We start from the raw sequence: 24,923 nt of genomic DNA, 5'->3' as shown, positions 1-24,923 counted from the left end.
CGAACTTGGCCACTCCCATTGAAGACGACGATAGTAGCGACGACGACGACGACGATAATAGCGACGAAGATAGCGACGAGGGCAAGGTAGAGTATACATCCACATGAGAAAGAGTCGCTCTAGTACAGAAAGAACAAGCTGTCTCGCATTGCAAGGCATCGCCCGATGTAAAGCTTCCCCCCGGAATGGAATGCCGTAGCTTTATACCATCAGTACTTGTCATTTGACTCATTACCGCGGGGTTGAATTTACCCTGCCGTAAGGTCAGACACTACGATTGCTTCACATCCAACGAGCCCAAGCTGAAATAACTTAAGTCAACAGTGCCAAGTTAAAGACAAATTTGAGACTCCATGAGACCAATTCACATCCTCCACGTCATTCATTCTCTTCTCTGATCTGCGGGTACTCTCATAAAGTTACTGGAGTTGTACGGAAGACTGCCGCGGCGAAAGCCCGAAGGCCGGGTCGTCGCAGCCGCTGCTGCTCGCGCCTTCCTGCTGCTGCGTTATTTTAGCTGGTACCTGGATAATATTCTTAACCTCTACTCCACCGATCCCGTGGCTCAAAGGGTACTTCAGGCCACGGATTTGCACGCTAGCAGAGAATTCCATTCGGAAGAAGATTGCTCCTTTCGCATCAAAGCAAGCACCTGCGCGTCAGGAGCCTGCTCCAGACTACGCACTTGATTTCCTTCATCGCTTTATTTTTCTTGTGAAAGAAGCTATATTTACGAGACGCGAATGCGGTAAAAGGAGTCCATAGCTGGTGGTGACTGGGGTGTTTCCATACACTACGAATTATGTAGCTCTTTGGTAATATCTGTTTGACTTGGGCAGACGCTTAGTGAGGCTGACTTGAGTCAGAAACATTCACACCATGCTTTTGAGAAACAAGCCGAGGCAATTAAAGAAGAGTAGATGCCACTTGATCTGAAATTTACAGCTTCTGTGGCAGAGATCAGTGACCGGCCCCACTTCAGACTTGATTCTTCCCCTGCTCCAGGGGAAAGTCGTATCAGTTGTTAGAGGAAACCGAAAGTTTATTTGATCAAGAAAGTCAGCAAGATGTTGAATCTTACAGACTATGAACTAAATACCATATTCCAATCCAAATTTGATGTTTCTTCAATACTGTGTACCACGAATTACCAGTTGGTAATAAACGTAGGGACATCCTCACAATCAGTAGAAGTGTTACCCCTCTTATTAACAATTGCATTCTCAGGAGCAGCAGCAGCAAACTCGCAACGCTTGACACGCTTGAGCTATATGTAAATTGAACGATCAGTAGGGGAACCTCTTTTTTCTGCGGTGTATAGGACGACTTACCCTCACGACTTCGCCGTCGCCGACATGAGCAAGGTCATCAAGAGATCGGACAACAACCCCATTACCCTTGGAAGCAAAGTAAGAAACTATGCCAGAAGGCTCTCTCTCCACTAAGGCAGACAGAGTTGAAGATTCGCTTACAGATTTGGGAGCGCCAGCAGCCAAGACAGCGAGGCTGAGAATGATAATGGCTGACTGCATGATGACGGATATGATCTCTTGATCCTGGTTTATTTGATAGTAAAGCTCAAGTGGTGTAGAATGTGCGGAGACGGACTGATGATACAAATCGGAGTAAGATGCTGATGCTGATGCTGATGGTGAAGATATATACTTTATGTGCTTCTTGAACAATGAGTGAGAGCTTCTCATAACGACTCCTAAACCTTTCATGTGCCGAAATGACTGCTGGCCTCGGTATTGAGAACAACATGTGATGTCGATGAGGCGTAGCCGTTCGCTAGCTTCGGCAATTTGAAGAAGTCTATCGAACGACAAACGAGTCTCAAAGTTGTTCGAGCCAAGACCAGCGGGTACTTTGAGAGCAAAGAGAGCAAGTCTATTTTCTGAGGGGGTTGGAATTTTGCTATGATCGATGGAATTGCCTTTGATTACACGGTGCCATTGCTGGGGTGTGGCCCATTTCCGCCCCTCAACCCATCTGTTTTGGTCAATATCATGGAGGTAAGATCGTTTCATAGTGAGGGGGCATCGAACTGAAGGTGGGCTGATTCGACGGAAAAAAGTGACCTTCGATATTATTTGAAGATACTGGACATACTTGACATAACCCTAACTCAATAATGCTGTCAGAGCCTAGGAGTTTACAGCAGGGGACAGAGTACTGCACTTGTTCTTTCACACTTAAAGAAAGTTTTCACGATAACCTTCAGTATGCAGAAGAAAGCTGAACTCTGGACATATGTCAAGCGATCCCTAACCGGCCGAGATTATACACATAACTACCTAAGCAACGAGACTCAGACATATCCTACGAGGCTACCATTTCCGCGTGAACAAAGTTAGATCAAGAGTCAGCCCCAGTAAAGTCAAGAAACTGATTCATATATATGTCTGCTAGGGGCTTCATGATTATCATCCCACATGAGCAGGAGTTCCCTGGAATATTGAAGTGACTTCATGCGTTTGAGGGTGTTCTTTTGCCATCCATGTTATTGTGGACACGAATGATCCTTTACTTGGAATCACTCGGAATTACTAAGCTACGAAGCTCGGGAAAACCTTTCCTCAATAGGTATGAAGTTGTTCCTAGAGTTCATGGTGGAATACACAATGAGCCTTGGAGAAAAGGATGCCAGCCGCCAGATAGCAACTTGGCTTTTCGTTTCTTCCCGGAGCTACCCGTGGACGGTGACTAACTCGTAGTCTGGTCAATGTGATCATCATAAACTGTTTTCTAGAACGGTATAGTCTGGTGGTTTAGGGTTTTGGGCAATTTGGCCCCTCCTGGCTAAATTTCATCTGGAATGACGGGTGGAGTAGCCTTCAAAGCCGGTGGCAAAACCCCTCATGTGCACACCCATTTTTGGATATGTTTATGTGCCGACGTTATTTGCCTGTCATGTTGTTCGTCCCGGCATGTATTCATAATAAAGACGGCTGCAGTCTTATAGAATCGTTATTCTCAAGCCCACATGGTGCAGAAGATAGTAGATTACACGACGTAGGACCTTTCTTATGAATCTTGATTCTTGAACACCCGAATTCCAATGGCTACTTTGAAAGGTTCTTCGACCGAGTGGCTCGTTCCTTGCGATTCCGAAAATGGTACCGAGTCTTGTCCACGTCGACCCAACTTCCATAGGACGGCATGTAAGCAGCTCAGTATTGTATTGATCGTGTGCTGGTGGTTCTTGGGGACTGTCGGTGTCAGTTACACCTATGCCCAGTACCGGATCACCCGAGCCAAGCATTTATGTGGCCAGCTTCTCTATAGTAAGTTACATTTGCTGTTGTTTGATGGGAGAGATGATATGAATGGGGCTTTTCCCTTTGCCTAACGTCATTTCAGGTCCAGCACAAGACGTAATTGAATATCAATTGCAGACCTTTACCCAAGGGTTTGGTGACGGTGTCACTGAATATTGGGGAGCCCCGTCAAAAGAGATGGACCAGCGTTGGGCTGAGCTATGGCACTGTGAGTGGATTGTGTTCTTCGACTCTCAAAGGAATTTGGCTCATTCTCTCGAAAGTCAGCGTAGGAGAAGCCATTACGCGGGATGAAGCGCAGCGTCTTTCTAACACAACCTCCACTCTTGGTCCCAGACATCCAGGTCTTTACTGGATAAAGTTGGACGTATTCCATCAGCTGCACTGCCTTGTAAGTCTACCAACGTCTCACACTAGGGTGCAAGCTCACAAGGCTAACCTCCGACCCCTTTGCTACGTAGAATGCTCTCCGCATGTCAGTATGGCCGGAGTACTATTCCGATTCGTACTATGCCGCCATCCTCGAGAAGGACCATTTAGCCCATTGCATCGACTCCATTCGGCAGTCGATCATGTGTCATTCAGACATCACCCCATTGGTTCTTCAATGGGATGACAACTTGCAAAAGAGTCGACACCGGGCTAATTTGCCACACAGCTGTCGAAACTTTGACAAGATTCGGGAATGGGCGGTCAAGAGGGCCATTGCGCAGATGACGTACGACGGAGATTGGACGGACCCTGATCTGCAAGTGGATGGCATGAGAATCCAAGAACCATAGGCTTGGCAGGCTACGTAAGAACATGAGTCATGGGGCGAGAGCGCTGAGAAAGCTCTGGCAAATTTAGGGGTCTAGCAATTAGTCAAGGCAGTCCGGTCGAAGGCATGGCAGCTCCAAGTGCCACGTGCTGACGCAGAATGTAACTCCTGCTTATTCCATTGAGTCTAATCCGTTTTTCTCGAAACAGTACCCTTGCAATGGTGTCGATGAGACAATAGCCTTCAACGCTTACGCGCTGGTCAGACTGGGCTTGCGGCTATTGCAGCAATTGAATTCATAAACCGCGGTAGTTTCGGTCGCAACAACAGCTTTTAATTTGACACTTCGTTGCCGTCAAAGTTGTGATCTAAGCCAAGGCTGAACAGTTCAGACGGTAGTGCAAAGTCACCTAATTGAGGTTATGGGGGTGTGCAGAAAGCTTTTGATCCGAATGTCGTTAATGGGTATCTAGGGTCCAGGAACAAGCATGGCAAGGTCCAGCTCTGGTCTCTGCTGAGTGCGGGGCAAGAAGCCAGCTGCTGGTGACACAGCTCGCCAAACTGCGTCTACAGCTTACCTTCATTCAGGAAGCTAAAAGCAGACGTGACGTCCAATGGGGTCAATTATGATGGAATGTTAGACTCATGGTTGCGCAGAACGCAGAACAAGTGCGAACCAAGGACTACGTCACGGCTGAAGGACCCGCCTGTGAAGCTGTCCAAGAAGTTTTAGACCGATGTTAAAAGGGCATCCATTAAGGACACGTGGCAGCTATGAAGTAAATCTGTGTCAAGTGACTGGTCCATTATGAGCTAGCGAGTAAATACCGCCTCAATCAAATTACCCGATCACAAGCATTGTGCACCTGATAACGGCTAATTCACTACCCAAGGCATCAAACGAAATATATGCCGTGATCCGCGAGTCGGCGCGATTGGAGGATTTATGGGATGTATACTTTGAAACGAGATAACTTTGAACATAGAAGCCCCACTGGTTCCCATCAGTTTCGCAACTCGCGCGCTCATCTGAGTTCCGTGGCTGTTTCTAGACAGAGACGCGCGTCGCCCAGCGGAGCCGCACGGCGTTTAAACTAACTTCTCAGCTTCGCTAAAGAAGCACACCCCTTTTGCCCGAATATGTCTCTGTACCTAGAGTGGGACAGCGGCCGCTAAACCTTTTTCTCTTATCACAGAGCGACATTGTCAGCCTCTTCAAATCGAAACTGGTGCCGCAAAATTGTATGAGACGCAAATCAATGGAAGAGAGAAAGGGCTTGACTTGAAGTAGTTGTAGTTGATTGTCAAAAGCGTCGGTCAAGAAACCTGAGCCAAGTCTCGCACCCTGCATCTAGCCTCATAGTCGGACCACCCATCACGACAATATCCGCTCTGATCTACCTAATTATCTACCGGGCCGTCATAGTTGTACAGTTCGGCCAACGAAACCTGGTCGTTCATCCAACAGCACCCATTCCCTCCCATTGATTCAGTAAGGTTCATCGACCGTCCGAACGTCTCCACATGGGACACTTTCCCTTTTCCAAAATCCATCCGGACCTGGTTCACCGTGCGGCGGGTCTGATCCAATGAGAAAAAGTTGACTGGTACAATCTTCACACCCGCATGGGCTGTGGTGGTAAGAGTGTTGGGAAGATCGCCAGAGTGCGGTAGATGATACATGCCCAAGTTGAACCATACGACGAGGTCTGTCTGATTGAGGTCCTCACCATCGAAGAACCGGTCGAAGTCGATTGGGGGATTGAAGAGGTCATGGGCGTTGAAAGGGTACGCTGATCTTGGCTCCGTGTCATGCTGGGCTGTGATATGCACATCATGCGAGCTCCAGCCAGCTGTTCGGCCAAGTGACGTACTGTTCACGGCCGTAAGCCGGGAGTGAAGTGCCGCTGCTGGCTGCCCCGGGACGAGCTGGTAGCCGCGCATTTCACCATACTCGTTAACAGCGTCTTGGTTAACAATCACCAATTGCTTCTGAGCCGTGCTGTCATCCCAATTCAAGCGGCTTTCATCCTCATTGATGATGAATGACCGCTGGAGCTGCATCGTGCTCCGCATTTTCCCGTTGGACCAGGGATATACTTGCTTGACCGGGACGTTCCGCACAATTCGAACCGTATTTCGAGTCCCTAAGATATCAAAGTCTGCTTTAAAGTTGATGACATGTTCGTGCATGGAACCTGACAGATGATCGTGAATGTTATATCCGTAGTCCTGGTTGTGAGCTCGATGGGCTGCGATGATATATCCTGAAGCCTCCGTTTCCACCCCAATGGATCCGTCCATGTAGAATTTGTAACTGATAACATAGTCATAATCGGCTATGGTGCTGACCGTTCTAACAGTTAGATAAACGTTGTTCGTGATAGACAAGTAAGTGAAGGCCGTATGTCGCTGGATTGGCGAGTCCGCCATGTACTCAAAGATGCAGATGGAATTGCGTCGGCCGTTGGTTCCACCTCCGGAATGGCTTCGCGTGTCCATGAATGTTGCGTATGAAGGACAGTCATAGCCAGGTACCAGACGAAGGGCATATCGACCAATGCCAACATGCGAGTCATGAGAAACATGGCCTGATTCGTATGGGCCGGATCCTGAAAATATGATCAGGCAGTGAAAGGGAAAGGGAACAATTGATGTCAGAATGATTTCACTCTGGTTTGACTCACCTGCGTAGTGTACTAGGATCTCCTGCAAGCCCAGCTCATACAGCACCCGTTCACCTCGGTACCGAATGTCGTACAGCGACATACCAGTATCATGCGAGAATCCGATGTAAAAGCTGAAGTCCATCCACTCCACATACTGCTGTTCATTGTCCACCGAGAAACGTGTCTGCCCATTAGGATGCAGCATATTGGGCGGTTGCAATAGGTCGTGCCGTAATGGTGGCCCTTGACGATCCGTTCGAGCCCAGTCACCTTCCACATTTGGCTCCAACCGTTGAAAATTTGGGCTTTGGTATGCAGCTCGAAATGCGTTGGTGTCAGCATAGAAAATGTCGTTGTAGTACCATCCCATGACGCGCCACTTGCTCGAATCACGCCCAGTCACGTCGGTCTTGAGGAATAGGCCCAGAGGGAGGAGCGTCTGGGCATCAAATTGATCCGATGGCTTTCTTTTGAACTCGTCCCATCGAACTATAACTCCGTCGGTATCTTCCTGGTAAGGAGTCGTGAGTCCAACAAGGGCCAGCGAGTCATTATCCTGACCAAGCGCGACGCCTCCGCAAAGATCCTGAGTAATATCTGCAACAGAAGCAGACACCTTGTACAGGAACTCCTTTTCCAAGGCACCGTGAGCATCCGGGTCAAGCCAACGAATCATGCCATCTGTTTTGCGGGTTAAGAGGTATTGGAGAGGCTGTACAGTCGTTTGGGCACTTATAGGCAAAGGACCAACGACAAGCTCTTGCCAGTAGGCTTCTGCAGTTGCTCGGCGTGTGGTGACAACACGTGCGTATCTCTGAGGAGGACTTTCTTTGGAATTGCTGTCCAAGTACGGAAGAACAGCCGTTTTGTTGGGAATGTTGAGCTCAGCAAAGAGACTGTCATTACTTTCGTCAAATCCATGTTCGAGTGGTTTTCCCTTAGTGTCTTACATTGTATCAGACCACGGTCCTGCTGACTGAGGGTCGGTCAGATTGAGGTCTCGCTGACCGAGAAGCCACTGAGTCACGTTGTGGACTTCTTCTTCGCTAAGGTCACGCCAAACGTTCGTTTTTGGTGCGCGCACTGCATCTGTCGTACGTTTTGGATCGAGGAGGGGACCGTCGACTCGATGGCTGAGCTGGCCTCGACCGTCTGGCGGCGATACAGAATTCGCAGTCGTGCCAGACAGCAAACTCATCGCTGAGCCGAGCACAATTGAGTATGTGAACATCATCATGGATTTGGTTCCAGTCTTTGTGTATACAATTCGATGCACATAAAGGTTGCCAGAGCAGAGTCGGGTTGTTCAGAAGTAGTCGTCCAACGCCCTAATGGGTTAAGGTTGAACGACAGCTTTCTGAAATACTGGACACCCTTGGGTTCGGGGCGGGGTTCTGAGGAAGAAGCATGTCCGAGTGCCAACGGAACGCATGGTCAAAGTCAATTGAAGAAACTAACAGGCATCGCGTAGTCGGCCAGGAACAAGGGGGTTGAACCATAAGATTCTCACATAAGATTCTTACCTGCACAGCGCTAATGTGTACTATACTTTAATACCGAGAAGATCGATATGGTACTTCAAATACATATGTTTGAGTGAAGCCGGAATGATAATCATGGCTCAGACTCTGTTTACTAGATGCTTTCATGCTTCCTCGATCCATGCGGACGAAGCTTGAATTCAAGATCTAAACGTCCTCGACAGCCGGTAAATCCACAGCCGATCAATTTCAAGGTTTCTGAGGGGCTTTTGTTGCCGAAATACCCTGGAACCTTGGCTCTGAGTTGCAGACAAACCAAGACCATCAATCCATCGTTTCATATGAGTTCGTTGCTCCTCCCAAACTTCCATCAATAGACTTTCTGCATGGTAGTATTAGAAAGAAATCCAAAGTGAAAAACGCCCTGGAAATGAGGAGGACAACATTTTAGTCTTCAAATCAGGAAAAGGTCTTCAAGATGTTCTCATGAGAAAGTTTATCGAAAGAGACTTCGATCTAGAGAAGGGATAATTTTAGATCCGGTCCTATTGTAGACGGTGAATATGCGGGTGACGTTCCGTCACGGACAACTTTCACTCGTATAACGGCCTGAGTTCATTTTGGGAGGTAAATCGTAAGAGGCTCTGATAACTTGCAATTAGTTTAGATTGTATAGAATTAGATCTTAAAATCAGCTAGCGAGAGCTTTGTTGGTGATGATCTTGGGTCGAAATAGAAGGTAGTTCGATGGAGAGGGAGTTGAACGGATGAGCAATATGTTTGACGGGGAACTAAAGCAGATGGTGAGAGATGGAGAAGGATATATAATATAGTCATCGACGACAGCTGGCGTTAGACGGAGAAGATGGTACGAAAGCTGCGATAACAGCTACAGAATAGAAACTAGAACGTCACCTAAAGGGAATGCAACAAAGGGAAGAGTTATAAATGTAGGTGGCTGAATGAGAAGGCGCCTTCCACATCATAGCTTTGCTATATTTCTACCGCCTACGCATCACTGCCGCTCTCCACTTTCGACTTTTCTACTTGTAATAATGACAAATTGATATCCAACATTCTATATCTTCCTATCGAAGAAAGATACTTTGCCAAGGGGCCAACCCTCGAGGCGGCCAATCAAGCACACTTCGCTTTCCTCTGTCTCCTTTCCGTCAGACTCGGCTCCCGATTAATTGCATATTCCGACGCAGAACATTTGGCCTTACTACAAATGCGCTGAGACTCCCATAGAACACGAAGCCATTGGAGTACCATGCTCACTAGGTAGCTTCACTCAGTTCAGTAGTAACCTTTACCTGCGCCGTTTCATGCCTGTGAACGACCCCTGATCATCATTTTTGGAAGATGATACCGGAGAAACACGGTTGAGCGCGCCCTTCTTATGTTGGAAATCTCTAGCTGCCGCCGCGGCTACCTCTTCACTCACAACGACCCGATAAGTTGGTCCGGCCGGATCGCCCAGAGTAGCGCTACCTTCGCCTGGTCCATGAATGGAAACAACACGCACGAAGGAACCCCACCACAGAAGTCATGAGCTTATTGCGACGTATGCGACGCGTCTGCTCATTATTCCAATTCGACTTGTTTCTGAGTCAGCAAACAGATGTATGAGCAAAGGGAGTAGAACTAACCTTGTGCTCAGCCTCGACACAGACCTCAAGCTTGCTCGTACCACCAATGGAGACAAGTTCAACATCTACATCCCCACGAAAGTCCCGACGATTCTCAGGAGCACCGATCTCGTCCCGTATCCGTCTTCCCAAATTCTCAGTGTCATCTAAGCTGGTGTCGTCTGCAATTTGCACTCTAATGCGCTTTCGTAGACCCCTGCTTCGGGACACATTGTCCACTCACATGCTGTTGAGATTGATGTTGGGAACCTGTGTCTGTTTGTTTGAGCCTACCTTCTGGAAAACGAAACACAGCAGCGAAATCTTCTCCACGGCCAGCTCGTGGCCGTCGATTATCACACGGTCGCCCACGTCGAATGGGTGCTTCACAAAAATGATGAAAATGCACGAGCCTAGAAACTCCTGTACAGTCCCTGAAATAGCGAAAGAAACGGCGGCAAGCTAGGTGCCGATGGTGGTAAGATGTATCGCGAATGAGTTGCTGAAAAGGCGGCGTGTGTGAAACCGGTACCTATGAGGATGAAAACCTGGAAGAAATGGTCTAGGACTCGCACGGCAGACTGTATGTCGTGGGTACTCTTCCAGATTGCGATGCGCTCTTGGTCGATGCGTATGACTGTCGAGATCATCTCCTCCGAGCTGACATCGCCGTTCTGGTCCAGGTCGAGTGGAGCAAACAGCTCTTGAACGTCACGAATACGATCAGCAGTAAATGCCTTTTCGAGGTCTTTTTGTGTCATAGCATCTCCAGTCAAAGGGATCAACGACCTCCAGATACGTCGATCAAGAGAATCAGACGATGTATCGGCTTCAAGCGCTTCTGTGACTATGGTGTGAGCGGCTTGGGTGTTGAACAGCGACTTGTTGCCGGAGATATCTGCTGTCATCTGGCCAAAGGCCTGCGCAACCTCTCGCCCTGCCAGTCGCATATTGGCGAGAAGCTTGCTTGGTGAGCTGTCCTTCTATTTGACTTCGCCGGTGATGATGGTGTAGTGCTCTTGGGCGAAACGATCGCAAAAAGCGGATATATGCGCGTTGAAGATGCGTACCTTAGAGAGTGTATAGCATGGCGATTTGGCGCTTGGACTCTGAAGTACGCGTGGTGAATTGTTTTGCCGAGTATGTGATGTTGATGAGCTGAATGACGAAGCTTTGGACGAGGACCATGGCGGCGACAGCGATGGAAGCCAACATGACCTTCTGTAAGATCGATACCCAGTTGGGAGTAGGTTTATCGGAGTCAAATGCTATGCATACAGGTACGACGGTGGCATAGGCATCGATTGTCCAGAACACCAGCGAGATGGAAGTCTCCGTACCTCGGAGGACGGTGTGATATTTCCAGGTGCTGACAATGCCGCAGAGAAAGACGTGCGCAGTTGCCATCAGAATTGCGATGAGTTTGGAAATCCACAGATTTCCCCAGACGACTTCGAGCCAGACGGAGAGCCCCAGAAGCCGAACCCCCGCTGCTCCACTATCTGCGTAGATGATGGCTAGAAGGGCAACGGTAACGCCAAGGAGAGCGGCAACTGGGATGAAGTGTCGCGCCCATCAAAGCAGAGCTTTGAAGCTCCAAATTCTCTCGTACATGCACCCCAGACTTTCGCGTGTTCCGGAACTGCCATCGAGGCCCATAATTTCGGTTTCGTTGACACTGATGCTGCTGCTCTGCACCAGTTCTGAACGAGTATTACTATCGATGTTCTGCGTGATGGCGCAAATATCGAAGCCACTCGTACGAAAGGGTTTCCCTCGGAGTGTGCTGCAATCCGTGTCACGAGTGGGTATTCACAGAGGTCAAGTTGTCAAAATCTGTGCGCTTCCCTACATCGATCTGCTGAGGGTTGCCCACTACTACATATTAGGTATCATGTACCTTTTCGTCGACAGTCTGATACTCTTCTGCAGATGAGTCAACCATGGTATGAGCCATTCTCGTTCTAGCTGGTTTATCCCAACTCAGATTCAGGCGTGGTTTGAGCTAGCACATAGTAGAGCCCAGCTGAACCCGACGTGGCGCTCTAGCTACTCTGCTCTTGAGACTAAATCCCAATAGCAGAGAGTATTTAAAACATTGAAAAAACATGGATGATGCTGAGTTGAAGGTCACAGCGCATGATCTGAGGTTGAGGTTGCAAATTGGCGAGAATATGTGGGCCGCGATTTGCGAGGTGAAACGGTCAGTTGATTTCAGATGTCAATATGTCTTGAGTCATAATGTCACCATTACTTGACTGGAAAGCACATATCGCATCTTCCAACCATTCCGTTGAACATGGACAGGCGTTGAGCCGGCTGCCACTCCTGTGGCCTGCCAGTAGGCGCCAGAAGATACGTATCAAGGTTCCATTTCCACCGTTCGTCAATAGACGAGGTCCACAAAACCATGTACCTAAACGATTCACATTGATTTTATGACAAAAAGGCTATTTAAGCTTCGCTTTCTTGAAAGATTTGCATGCGAATTCGCTGGTACCCATTAACCGTTCAAATTTTCTCTCCCGATTTCTTTTCCATTTTCCTTTTCATTTGAATAAATACGCATGGCGAAGCGCTGTACAGAAACGACTCAGACGCAAAAGAATCCATTCAGACTGCCTTCTGTGCCAGTCGAGGTCCTCTTTATGATTGCCGACGCGCTGCCCATATCATCACGGATAGCCCTTGCCCTGGTCTCAAGATGGTTCTTCTCGGCTTTGTGTCCGACCCGTCGGTATTTGAAACAAAAGCAGGACGGTTGCCTCGCCACTCTTGTCCTACTAGAAAGAGACGCGCCGGACTGGTTCTTATGCTTCGGATGCACACGACTTCGGCCCCTGGGGAGTTCTCATGATAGTCGCACGGCAATACAGCTTCATCCTGGCTGTGACCCTGTGTTCCGGATCGTTCGGGAGTTCAACAATCCGCCCATACCAAAGCGTCAGCTCGGTAGCCGCCGCAGACCAGGAACATTCCAGCTTTGGATAGAAGACATAAGCCTTGTGGCTTGGAGGCCAGGGACTTTGGCAGTGAGGCGCAGCACTCCTGAGATCAGCTTTTCTGAAGGGCGCCTGATAATGAACCGGCATTTCTTTGGGCCAATGTTCGGCTTGCCCTTACAGTACTTGGAGAATGCATTTGAATTTGACAGATTCATCACTCTGGACGATGAAAAGACACCAACAACGCATTTCCCACTAGATTGTTGGCGCAGTACAGGGTACAACTTGCTGCCGTTGTGCCCGGCGAGTTCGCAAGCTGCCACACGGTGGGTTTTCAAGCATCAAACATCCGCAAGAATAATCGACGACGAGCTCTTCATCTACCGTCATCACCACATTAGGGGTCCACCTTGCTCCCAAGTTGACTTCGTCAAAACTGTCGACAGCTTAGAGCTACCCGTGTGTCGACACATTCTCGGCTCGAGCAGAATGCCGAGTTTGCGTTTCTGGGTACCTGGCGAATCCTGTACCCTGAACTGCTAGGCTTGAGAGTATCCGTTGCGGAGCCTGACTTCGATATTTTCCCTGACAACGCAGTTGGATCTTGCATTTTTTGCTTCACCGACTATAAAATTGACATAGAACGGGGCTGTAGTAACAAAAGCTATGATTACGCTCCCATAATTGTGGTTCCACTTTTGCAACAGTTATGAGCCTATTTTACCCAGCTACTTCAATGCTGTAATAGCAAAAGTAGGCGCTATTGTAGGACGTTCGCATATTAGTCGCAGGTTTAATTCCTACTTAGGTTAGCTATTTTTCCTTTTCTCATAGGGTAGTGCCCTCTAAGCGGGCGCGTAGCGTTATTTTCAGCTTATAGGTAGCCCTATAGACGTACTCTACAGTCTAGGGGGGTATGTAGTAATAAAAGCTATGATTACGCTCCCGAAATCATGGTTCCATTTTTGCGACAGGGGCGGAATCCGAACGGAATGGGGCTTAAAGTTGACTACCTATTATAAGCTTAGAGACTTTCGTAGTCCCAAAGACCTGGTTGGGAATCGCCTAGTGAAACCTCTTACATTATACCTTCTTCCAGGGAGCTATAGAAAGTCTCCAGTCGGTTGAGCGCGCAACGAATGGCTTTCCGGCCAATCAACCCCCCGAACAACGGGAAAGTCTCCTGGACATCTAGACCTCCAGCCTCAACCAAACTGGATTCTTTCATTTTATGAGATGGTAAGAGAAAAGTATTCCCGGTTTGACGGTCCCAGCTCTGCGTTGCGGGATCTGTATCGCAAGGCTTTTATAAAGTGTTGCGAGGGACAAGAATCTTTTGACAGGCCACTCTCAGTCGAATATTATGGAAGCCAATGGGGGGGGAGTCTTGAGCACATTCATCACACCTTCCCCTAGTCAAACCGAAGTATTTCTATTCCATCTGACAGAAGCATAATGAGGCGCGATCGTTGCCGTCGAGTGGCGCATTCGCCAATAATCATGTATTTTGATGTTCAACAGTTCATGTGGCTTGATGCCCCAAAGTCGTCAACGTGTCTAGGGAGAACAGTGGAACTATTGATCCCTAGAAAAGTATTGCAAAGACCTGTCAAGATTGACATACAATGGTACAACCTTTTACAAGCAAGACCAACCTCAGCCGCAACACCCCCAAAACAGTTCTGTTCGAGCACAACAGCACTGCTACATTATTCCAAGTGCCATGTTCATCCTGCGACAAAACTCGGCATACTGTTCCCAGTGTGTGCAGTCGGAAGTCCCGGGCGGCATTGTCGGGCCAACAAATCTCCCAACTCCATCCCCCTCAAGTGTTTTCCCGATCTCCCAATACCTTCCGCCATCGACGAAGATTACTTCCCCGTTTCGGGCTTTGTCTGTCATCAGAAGCCCAACTGACCGCGCGACCTCTTCAGGAGTGCTCAGGTCAAAGCCTGTGGGAGCAACTATTTCTTCAGTGACCAGACCGGACTTTGTCCAGTTTGGAGCAATGCAGTTGATCCTAATGGGGACGGGCAACCTGGAGGTATGCGGAAGCAATCCTCGCATGAAGCCTAACACAGCGTGCTTTGATGTCGCTAAGTTATGCGGTTAGAACTGTGTCAAATCATTGGAAAGTTTGAGCAAAGCTGGTTCGTATCGGCAAAGGCTCTCATCCCGGAAACAATCATTCGAAAAGGGGCAAAGCTTTCAAAGAATGCATGGAGAATGGTTTCAACATACTGTAATCCACTGCTCCGAATCTCGTCCAAGACGACACAGATGCTGTGATGACAATGCTGCCCTGAATCTCACGAGCCCGCATGTGATGCACGGCGAGCTTAACCGTAGAAATTACGCCATAAAGATTTGTCTCGAGACATGACAAATCCGGTTCTTTCAATTGGCCGTCGGTAGGATCGATCTCATCATCTATGAATCGCGTGCGAGGATTTACGCCTGCAAGCTCCAAGATTCGCAGCCTCATCATTAGCCGCGAACGAACAGCTCCCCGGGATATGTTTGGATTATTACCGGCATTTGCAAAAACTGCATCAAGCCGCCCTTCCCGCTCCACTACTCGTGAAAACACACTTCGAAGGGCTTTCCAGTCACAGACATTGCATTTTTCGAACGTGAATGTAGGCGATTGTGAAGTAAAATCTTCAGAGGCCGGTGGGGCAGTCAGATCGACATTTGTCACACGAGCACCGATGGATAGCAGAAGCTTGACGACCCCTAGTCCGATGCCGGAGGAGCCTCCTGCCGAAAACAGTCAGTATTTTGTCGACATACATAATCATTACCCGGCTATTGATGTGATGTGACTGCAAAGGGTCCTACGTCAAAACCGAGGATAAGGAGTTTATGTGATGTGTTGAAGCCAGAACAAGACTGACCAACGCAAACGCAAACTGGGAAGCGGCTTGAAAGAGGTCACAATACCTGTGATCAGTATGACTTTGTCCTTGAGCTTGACAAAATCTTTGCTGTTGATCTCGAGGGTGGACATGGCGAATGCTTTTGACCGATTCACTACTATGAATTGGATGATCAGTTGATTTTTTGCAGATGAGTTTTGCTCGTTCTCATAAACAATGTGGCTGAAACGCATCATCCCGCCAGATGCAGTGAATGATGCAAGCAGCCATTCGGCAAAATATAGCCAGTGAAGCTCGGTTAACTGCTGCCGCGGCTTGCTCGCACAGGAGGCACCTCAGGCTGCTAAAATGATGCAATAATTGACTAAGAGAATGGTTACAAGGTCGGTGGTTTCGTGGGGAGGCATAGACCAGGCCTAATACCCCGCACCCGGTGCCTCTTCTTCAAACCTCGCATGTTGGAAAATGCGGGGTATGGACATCCAAGCACTACGGTGCGCAGCTTTTCAGATGAACTGGAACTTCTCTGAGCCATAGGTTACATTCCAGGTTGCTTGGAGAATTCGTGTCTCGATTGCAGCCCTGAATTATCAGGCTCCCAATTGAATAAGAAACCTTGCTTGGTTGCGCAAACTCCAGGGGTATTGAGTTACTTACAGTGACTGGCTACTTTGCCGCAGTGAGAATACGAGGACTTTGTACCTAACGCCCATTGTTTGTACCTTCAATCTCGTCGTGAAATCGTCTATGGACAAATTAAATGTATGCAAGCGCTCCCCAGTGGCCATCTTCGTCATGCAGACAAATACTTGTTCGTACGTGTCGATTATTCTCTAATACTTCCTGCTGTTTTGGCATTTCGCCATGGTTGAGAGCGAGCGACATGTGAAGATTGTTCCAGAGTCTTCAACTCGTTCATCTAGGAGTGGGGAAAATCTTTCTGAAGCCAGATTGCATCGCTCGGTTACAGTAGGCACAAGCGCGAGGTGGAGCCGGCAGGTGGGGCTGATTTAGCAGACGGGAGTCATGGTCATGGTTGTGTAGCAAATCAGAACTTCATACTGTCAGTTCGGTTCGAATCCTACCAGCGTCACGTTTTGAGGTCGTTGGCGTAGTGGTCTTCTTAGTGACGTCGGTCAGATTAAAACTTAACTGACAGGATGAAATTTTCGGTCGGTTCGGTCACCCAGGACGAGGGCTGCGAAATGTTAGCAGGCGCTGGCTTCATGACCCAATATTGCTACTGGTCCCATAAGCGAATACAACATGGTTGGAAACCGCAGCCTTTGTCTCCGCATCTCGGCGTTAGGCGTCCGGGCAAGGTCCGCACCGTGAACCGGCATCAAGGCGGACCCCGCACGTTCTGACTTGGTGATCGACAAGAGAACTTTCTGTTTACGACAGGATCAACAACGAACTAACGGCCACCTGCCTTAGCGCCACACAAGGAGTTGGTTGCAGAACTTGAACGGGTTCAAAACAGGGTACGAATACTCCACAAAGGTAGAATGCAATCAACACCAGCAGGTCAGATTGAATGGAGTGTTCATTTGTGATGACCTCGAACCTAAGTTGAATTATGAATTATGCGCTACAGCAAAGCTTAACTTTCTCTTGATTCCTAAGACTTGGTGACAATTTTCTCCAACGTTTAATACCCGCTATTGGATGCTGCCGATTACCAAATCGTTGTGTCTAATATATTTACAACAACAACAATTACAACAACGGATGTAGAAGAATCGTACGATGACCATGCCATATGGCCTTTGCGTGGGGTGAAATCACTGCTTAATGTGGTCCGTAACGTATCGAAGCATCACTGCATCAGCAATGCACGTCAACCACGGTAGGATTATTCCACCTTGGCCAAGACTTGGCGAAATTCAGTGAAACGCTTCATGCATGCCGAGACGGACTTCGGAGATAGCAAGCGTCTTCTGCGAAAGCAAAGCAGACAAAGGTTGCCCATATTCTGATGATGTTGACTAATGCTGGTAATATATTGAGCACAATCACTGTAGAAAACAAATGCCTTGTCGTTTCAAGGCCGGCAGAGTATTTAGTTACTTGACGCAAGAAGTCTTCCCAAGCTGCTCGACTCAATTGAGAGTTTAGTTGGTTACTACGACATCACTGTCACGACACTCCCCGACAATGTCACTCCCAAAGATACCTGTCATCTCTGGCGCGGTTGAGGCACTCAAAGAGATGCCAGTCGAGACCCGTCTGTTCATCAACGGGGAGTTCGTCCCCTCTCGCAGTGGGAAGACATTTGACGTCTACAACCCTGCTACTGAGCAGAAGACAGCATCTGTTTTCGAGGCGGACGTCGAAGATGTTAATGACGCTGTAGCGGCTGCCAAAGCAGCGTTTCCTGCATGGTCCGACCTTGCAGCGACCGAGCGAGGAGCATTTCTGTTCAAGCTGGCAGATTCCATGGAGAAGCACTTTGCAGAAATGTCCTACCTTGACGCTATCAGCATGGGAAAGCCAGTGGATTCTGATTGTTGGTCAAGATCCCATAACCACTCAAGGACTTGGTATTAACGCATAAGCACAGTTGCGACAGCGGTCGCGATGAGTCAACTACGATATTACGCTGGAAAGGCTTCGGACATTCAAGGAGACAGCTCTCTGAACACACCCGGCATGCTGAACATTGTTTTGCGGCAGCCGTTCGGCGTATGCGGTGCTATTACTCCATGGAACGCCCCAATTACCATGGTTGTTCAAAAGCTCGGTCCTGCGCTGATTGCAGGCAACACGCTGGTCCTCAAGTCATCTGAGAAGGCCCCTCTGAGCCCCTTGGTCTTAGCCAAATGCTGCCAAGAAATCGGGTTGCCGAAAGGCGTTTTGAATATTCTCAATGGCTTTGGACGGCCATGCGGAGAGGCTATTGCGCGACACATGGACATCCGGAAGGTTTCCTTCACGGGATCTACATCCACCGGTCGCGCCATCAAGAAGGCTGCCGCTGAATCAAACTTAAAGAAGGTCACCTTGGAGCTTGGTGGAAAGAGCCCACTAATCATATTTGAAGACGCTGATCTTGAAAAGGCCGTCCCTGCTACAGCCTTCTCAATCCTTGTGAACTCAGGCCAGGCTTGTGTCGCAAGCTCGCGAGTCTTTGTCCACACAGCCATTGCCGACAGATTCATAGATGCTCTCAAGATCGAGATGGATCGGGTCGGCGCAGCTGGGGACCCGTTGGGCTGTGGCAACCAGCGCGGTCCTCAGGCAGATAAGCTACAGTTCGACAGAGTCATGGGGTTCTTGGAAGAGGCGAGAACTACGGGCTTGGAGTTCGTCACGGGAGGAGGGCGAGTCGGAGACCGTGGATACTTTGTTCAGCCGACGATCATTAAAAACGCACCAGCCGACTCCAGGGTGATGAAGGAGGAGATATTTGGCCCGGTGATGTGCATCAATTCTTTTGATGATGAAGAGGCGGTGCTGGGGACAGCCAACGATACCAGTTACGGTCTCTACGCCTCAGTATACACCAAGGATATTTCACGCGCGCTTAGAATTGCGAAGAGGTTCGAGGCCGGAAACGTCGGCATCAACTGCACCAGCCCGACCATGACGGCCGACATGCCGTTTGGGGGGTGGAAGGAGAGTGGTGAAGGCAAGGAGGGTTCCAAATATGCTACCGACTACTGGACGGAACTGAAATCGGTTTACGTGGCACTTTAGTCTGCATGATAATGGGAATCTTAGGTTGTTCGTATTTGCTGTGTCACTGGGTATCTAGGCTAAGAATGACTGTTGAAAAATTGATAGTTGGGTAGATAATGTGCATTGTTTGTTCGTGCACAAATGATGATATGCATAAGTTCTCTTTCTCCGAGCATGAATACATCAACGTCTTGAATCGGCAGCAGTCAGCACATAGGCCTAATGCTTGCCTTGAGGTATATAAGGGAAGCAAAACCCCCGTTCATTGACGACTTCTTCTGCTGTTTTTCAACGCAGTCACATGTCATCTATCTCATCAATCTGCATACATTATGGTAGCACACTTGTGAGGCATCGCTGTTGTGGCTACTTTGAATGGCCCACCAGTGCATGCAAGCATGCGTCTGCGCCCGCACCTACGGCAATAATTAAATGCTTTTCCATACCCACACGAAACGTCGACTATTCGCGCCCAGCCTTCTACTCACTGTTTAATTGCATCTCATGATGCACCAGCTTGAATCCTGAAGAGCTTCTCATTCCAGCGTCCAATGATGGAACTTTGTAGAAGCTTCATAATCTCCTAAGGGTCTTTGGAGAACTTTCTCTCCAGAGGCACACATAGTAGTGCGTGGATCAAACCTCTACGGCGTGTCATGATGGCGCGGCGACGCACGGACAAGATGCTGTTCTATAAAGGTTGTTATATCAGCGGGACGACTGACTCTACAAGCTGGGAGAGGCTTAGCCCTCTGGTCCGCTTGGCGCTGCAGTGTTGATTTGCTCACAAACAGAACATCGTCCTTGAGCAACCGATGCTTGAAGATTCTTCTTAGAAGTAATACTTCATAAATACCTGCTATTATGGCAAGACCTAACGCAAAATAAAGTTATAAAAGCAAAGAAATGTAAATAGCTAGCTAGCGAGTCTTTCCAAACAAAGCTGAAGTGAACGATAGGACGATATTTAACTGTACGGTTATCTTTTTTACAGCGCCATGACTAAAATTTCGAGGATGTGACGCCGAAGGCTTCCTCAGTGCTCGTTGCGACTGTTCGAATCCAGCAGATGCTAGGGTTCGAAACAGTGCACCTATCGCTCGTCTGGTGACAATGACTGGAATAGTGTACAGTAGAGACATGTGACTTCTGTCATATTGGTTTTAGAAAGTCCGGTGGGATACTGTCACCATCGATGTCTACGATTCAAACATAGATTTATGGTGTTACACGAAAAGATAATGTGTTAGGGTCATGCTTCTCAGTATGTTGAGTGACTGAGCGTGTTTATGCGTGTTAATTAATCAAAATGATGGCTGAGGGGTGTATGGCGACAGCATTAGCACCACCTCTGGCTCTGGCATATGGTCCGCTTGTGATGAACGATGGACTATCGCGATTACAAGTATTCGACGGAAATGGTCTCCTGTATTGATTCACCAGATTCAAAGAATTTGTCCCCGTTCAAGAACACCTCATTGGCTGGGGGGCCGTTGACACTTATGATTACTCATCTTCATGGAGCGCGTGGCGCTAGCCCTCGCCACTGGGTTGGAGCTCACGGTCAATGACATAACCTAAAGAAAAAGGAACACACGGTCTGCTCATTCTGTACTTATTTAAGCCTTGGAACCGCCCAGTCTCGAAGGATCAGGGCGGTCAGAGGCAGCCGAGGGACAGCGTTTAGGCCCACCCGATCCTGCAAACCTGTCGTTTCATCACCAGTGAACTCAGTGTGACACCGTTCGTTATATCTTGCCTACTTACATCTATAGTGTCAGCCGACTGTCTAGGGAAATCGGCCACCCTTTAGGATTTGGCGGGAGGTCCACCAATCGATTATGGATAGCTCTCCAGGTTCTCGACGGCGGTGACAAGGCGGCTCGAAAATAAAGGATTTGTGTGCTTAATCTTTATCTCAAAAGGTGGATTGGCCTTGTATTTAAACTATTGCTTCAACCTTGTGAATTATCATACATCTTCCGACATCAAGTTTGCTTCGAGCCGGACTGATAGAGAGCCCTCAGAAGACCTCGGCACATAGCGTCTCGTACATCGACCATATCACCTCCGCTTTTGAGTGCAGAAACGCACAATGGCGCCCGGCATTCAGTCTCCCAGAATTTCAGAAGGTCCGTGGCTTGAACTTCGCTGTCGCAGAAGATAAGCATTCAAACACCCTGTCCAGACCCGACCTTTCAAATCCCCGCCAGCTAATGTTCCATGTTTTCAACAGACCGAAGTCCTCTGCCCGAATCTCGGAAGCGCACACGGCTGGATGACTCTGTAGACGAGACGCAAGGAAAGTCTTCAAGAGTCGAGGAAAGGCCGAGTGAAATCCCAACCCAAGCAGTTCCCGCGGCCGAAGTGAAGCAGAACGACCCAAAAATACCAGTTTTTCGCCAACAACCTGTTGCCCCGGGTTCAGAGTTTTGCCAAGCGCAGATGATACAACAAAGGAGCGAGATCGAAGGCATCTTGAAGAACATCGCGCCAGGCCCTCGTCAAGAGGTCCTGAACAACGCTCTGATTACTCTAATCCAAATGATTGGGTCGGGTTCTGTCGTATCAATAGTATCAGTGGTAGCACACGAGGCCAACATGTATTCGGCATCTGAGAATGAGAGGCTGAATCGATTCCAGAAACTCGGCTGGAGAACTCAGGGGCGCGGGTCCATGCATCGTCAAAATGTACGACAGGATCTAAGAAGTATGCGTTTTGACAGCTTTCGATGGAGAAAGTAACATTGTTAGCTAGAAAATAAGATATTCTGGATGCCTTGTACGCGCCAGTCTCACTTTGAAATGGCCTTGAAGCATCCCCATGCCGAAGGACTCCTATCGTGATCAAATCGCTGGTTTGTCTTTGAAGAATAGGTTATTCAGAGACATTCGATAACGTTCTGCATCGTATTCGCCGTGGAGAAAACACTTTGTGGCAGTTTCTCACGAAGAGTCACGGCGGCTGGAATGACTGCCTCTGATGCTCCAAGCTTGCGTGACAAGTTCACATGTGTCATGGCCGTAATCAAACCTCCGATAATTTTACAAAGACGACTTACGCAGTGCAATGCAGTCATTGAGTAAAGTTGACCGTAGCCCAAGGCCAGAGTATATGTATCATCAAATCCGTTGCCCCAAAGAGGCAAGGTTGTTTTCGCAGGATCGCCAGGGTCTTGCGTGGGCTCCACCCGAGACCGCACTGCGGGGCTGCCCTCCGGGTATGTTCTAGAAGGCTAGAAGGGTAAATGAGCAAAACTTTGTCGGGGCCAGCATCAAGTATCGATTCAACGGCAAGTCCTTCCGCCATTCCAAATTGAGACAAAAAGGTGCTTTGTCCGGATGGAGAGATGCCGCCGGTTGAGAACAAAATTAAACAACTTTGACGCCCCGAGAACCTGTCTGAGCGATCGGAGGCACAATCGCATTGGGCAGCGCTGGTGTAACCTGGTCCAGAATACCTCTGGTCCGTCAGTGGCTGGCTTTGATACTTTTACAGACGATGAAGAGGTACTACGCAGATGGTCTACCTCTCCAGAACACTTGCCTTCGTCCCGGGGGAATGGCTACAATGCCACATGGAACACCGCTAGCCAACGGCTCTGCACGCCTCACTCTCCGGTGTGAATGTAACCAGCCAGCCACCTCCTGGACCACAGACACCTGCCCTCCAGACATGTACACTAGTCGAAGCCATCGTTAGCCTAGGGTTCGCCATACTTGCCTCTCCAATGTCCTCGCACAATGGCTAAGACAAGCCAAAACGGTTTCGTCTGCCGCGGGAGCCAGAGTGGCCGATGTGGTCCGCAGACCACGCTGGTGGCTGTTATGACCCGCTCAACAGTGCTTGATGGCATCGATGGGAGGAATGGTCGACAACCCTGAACAGGCTGCGTGCATTATCAGCGATTTCCATCTATGTAGGGAATACATGGCATCTATAATCTACCGATTGTATCGTGACATTGAACGGGCTGGACCAACACGGAAGCCTTGAAGAACTTCCAGTCTTCTCCTGCCTCCGCAGGCTTCCTGCGGGGCCCTGCAGAAGGCATTGACGACTCATAAGTTTATTTTCAGTCCAGCTCAGCGATGATAGAGATGGCCTTGGACAATGCCTCCTCTTCGTCAGCGAGCGCCACGTCACGACTCCTCATATTCGACACGTCACTCCGGCCGTGACCCCTGACGTGGAGGAGAGCCGCGTGATTGTCACTGCCTTCTTAGTACCACGCAATCCTTCTTCCATTCTAGCTTTTCTTTCGCAGTCTGCCGCCTGGAGGCGCACCGTTTTGACTGCTGTATGACTCCCACGGGGAAATCTTCGACAGTTGAGAGCGTATCCGGAATGTGGAAGGAATATTTCGAAAGAGTCTTCAGCTGCTTCGTGCCTCGCGGCTTTGAGCCCGTGGTAGCGCAACGCAAGTTTCTATTACCGTAATCACTTGTTTGGTTCCGGGTACTCTCAGAAGACCACTGGGTGGAGGAGAAGTTCGAAAAGCTTGAGCAGACTCAGGACAGTAGCCAGGGGCGGACGATTCTCTGTCACTTTCACTTATAACTATGGAGGTATAGTATCGCTCCAGAGATGGAAGCGTCATCGACGGCGGACCCGCCGGCGAAAGGGGCATGGGATTGAGTCACAGCGCCGGTGATACCTCTAAGAACTACCTGGGTCCAGCAGCGTTGGAAAATTTGTTTGGTGCCGCAACCCCTGACGCCCGATTACGATCCAGAGAAGCTATCCAAACTTAATGAAGAGTAAGAGAAATTCGCGAAGTTGTGCATCCAGGCGGAAGGCTCAAAATACCAAGTAACTATATTTAAACCGACACAGCGTTTGCGAAAATGCTGGAATCCGCTAATCTGCCTGGACTTCCCATGTCAAGCCCAATCTGCAGCTGATTCTGCGGTGGAGGCCAGCGTTCGATTTTGAGACTGTATGTTTGGAGACACTGTGGACATCCAGGATCAAGTTTTCAACTTCATCCTCACTACTGTAAAGATTTCCGTTCTTCAACGAACTCTCAATGCGTCTCCCATAAGCAAACAATACAGTATCGAGCTTTCTCACCAAACGGATGTACTTTCATTGCTTCTGCTTCTCCCCACTGTCGGTCTGCATTCTATACATCTGGATGGCCTGGTTAACCCAGATCGCAAGTTGCAGCACATCGCTACGATGCACGTTGCTTGCGGACGACAGGGAACTCTCGGCCCAGTGTGTGCAATTATCTATCTCTCGCTTTCCAGAAGCCGGATGTCATTCGCACAACCAAACGAGCGTGGCAAAACCAAAGCTTCCGCGATATCAGAGCAGCAGACGAAAAGATTTCAAACCCCAAAGCGGGATAGAAAGACAGCCCCAGTGTCACATTAAAACTATTAATAGAAAGATACGATGGCAGGCAAGGGCGCTCCGAGTACTGAAATACGTCAAGTTCAAGTCGTTTGAAGGAGAATATATACAAGTAGTGATTTGAGTCCAGAGTACTAGAAAAAGGGCAGAAATTGCAGCGTACGTCGGTGTAACAAAACACTCGCAACGATCCATTGACTATTCTTGCCATTCCGCAATGAAGCAATGGTAGTCCAT

General features: G+C 48.8%; 5 protein-coding genes across 5 annotated transcripts; 1 reads left to right on the top strand and 4 right to left on the bottom strand.

Annotated features, from left to right (window-relative positions):
* Positions 1 to 5,442: 5,442 nt before the first annotated feature.
* On the bottom strand, positions 5,443 to 7,944 carry AOC3 (Membrane primary amine oxidase; the record flags this gene model as incomplete). Its single annotated transcript, XM_032023714.1, has 4 exons — positions 5,443 to 5,861; positions 5,916 to 6,653; positions 6,729 to 7,606; positions 7,661 to 7,944. 4 exons carry the CDS (start codon positions 7,942 to 7,944, stop codon positions 5,443 to 5,445), a joined length of 2,319 nt encoding a protein of 772 aa, XP_031879596.1.
* A 2,118-nt stretch (positions 7,945 to 10,062) lies between these two features.
* On the bottom strand, positions 10,063 to 10,772 carry msy2-0 (Mechanosensitive ion channel protein Msy2; the record flags this gene model as incomplete). Its single annotated transcript, XM_066152562.1, has 2 exons — positions 10,063 to 10,256; positions 10,355 to 10,772. 2 exons carry the CDS (start codon positions 10,770 to 10,772, stop codon positions 10,063 to 10,065), a joined length of 612 nt encoding a protein of 203 aa, XP_066007890.1.
* Positions 10,773 to 10,893: 121 nt separating this feature from the next.
* msy2-1 (Mechanosensitive ion channel protein Msy2) lies at positions 10,894 to 11,471 on the bottom strand (the record flags this gene model as incomplete). Its single annotated transcript, XM_032023716.1, has 2 exons — positions 10,894 to 11,375; positions 11,435 to 11,471. The coding sequence occupies 2 exons, from the start codon at positions 11,469 to 11,471 to the stop codon at positions 10,894 to 10,896; spliced, it is 519 nt and encodes a 172-aa protein (XP_031879559.1).
* Positions 11,472 to 14,471: 3,000 nt separating this feature from the next.
* Positions 14,472 to 15,777, bottom strand: ATR7-0 (Short-chain dehydrogenase/reductase ATR7; the record flags this gene model as incomplete). Its single annotated transcript, XM_032023719.1, has 4 exons — positions 14,472 to 14,863; positions 15,009 to 15,224; positions 15,300 to 15,527; positions 15,711 to 15,777. 4 exons carry the CDS (start codon positions 15,775 to 15,777, stop codon positions 14,472 to 14,474), a joined length of 903 nt encoding a protein of 300 aa, XP_031879589.1.
* A 2,026-nt stretch (positions 15,778 to 17,803) lies between these two features.
* CGGC5_v011663 (Aldehyde dehydrogenase) lies at positions 17,804 to 19,345 on the top strand (the record flags this gene model as incomplete). Its single annotated transcript, XM_032023720.1, has 2 exons — positions 17,804 to 18,155; positions 18,210 to 19,345. 2 exons carry the CDS (start codon positions 17,804 to 17,806, stop codon positions 19,343 to 19,345), a joined length of 1,488 nt encoding a protein of 495 aa, XP_031879590.1.
* Between the last annotated feature and the right edge of the window lie 5,578 nt (positions 19,346 to 24,923).

Source organism: Colletotrichum fructicola (assembly GCF_000319635.2).
Source record: "Colletotrichum fructicola Nara gc5 chromosome Unknown KSG_Nara_v1_contig07, whole genome shotgun sequence".
Taxonomy (NCBI): domain Eukaryota; kingdom Fungi; phylum Ascomycota; class Sordariomycetes; order Glomerellales; family Glomerellaceae; genus Colletotrichum; species Colletotrichum fructicola.
The sequence above is the reverse complement of the archived record's forward strand: the minus strand, read 5'-3'. Positions and strand labels throughout refer to the sequence as shown.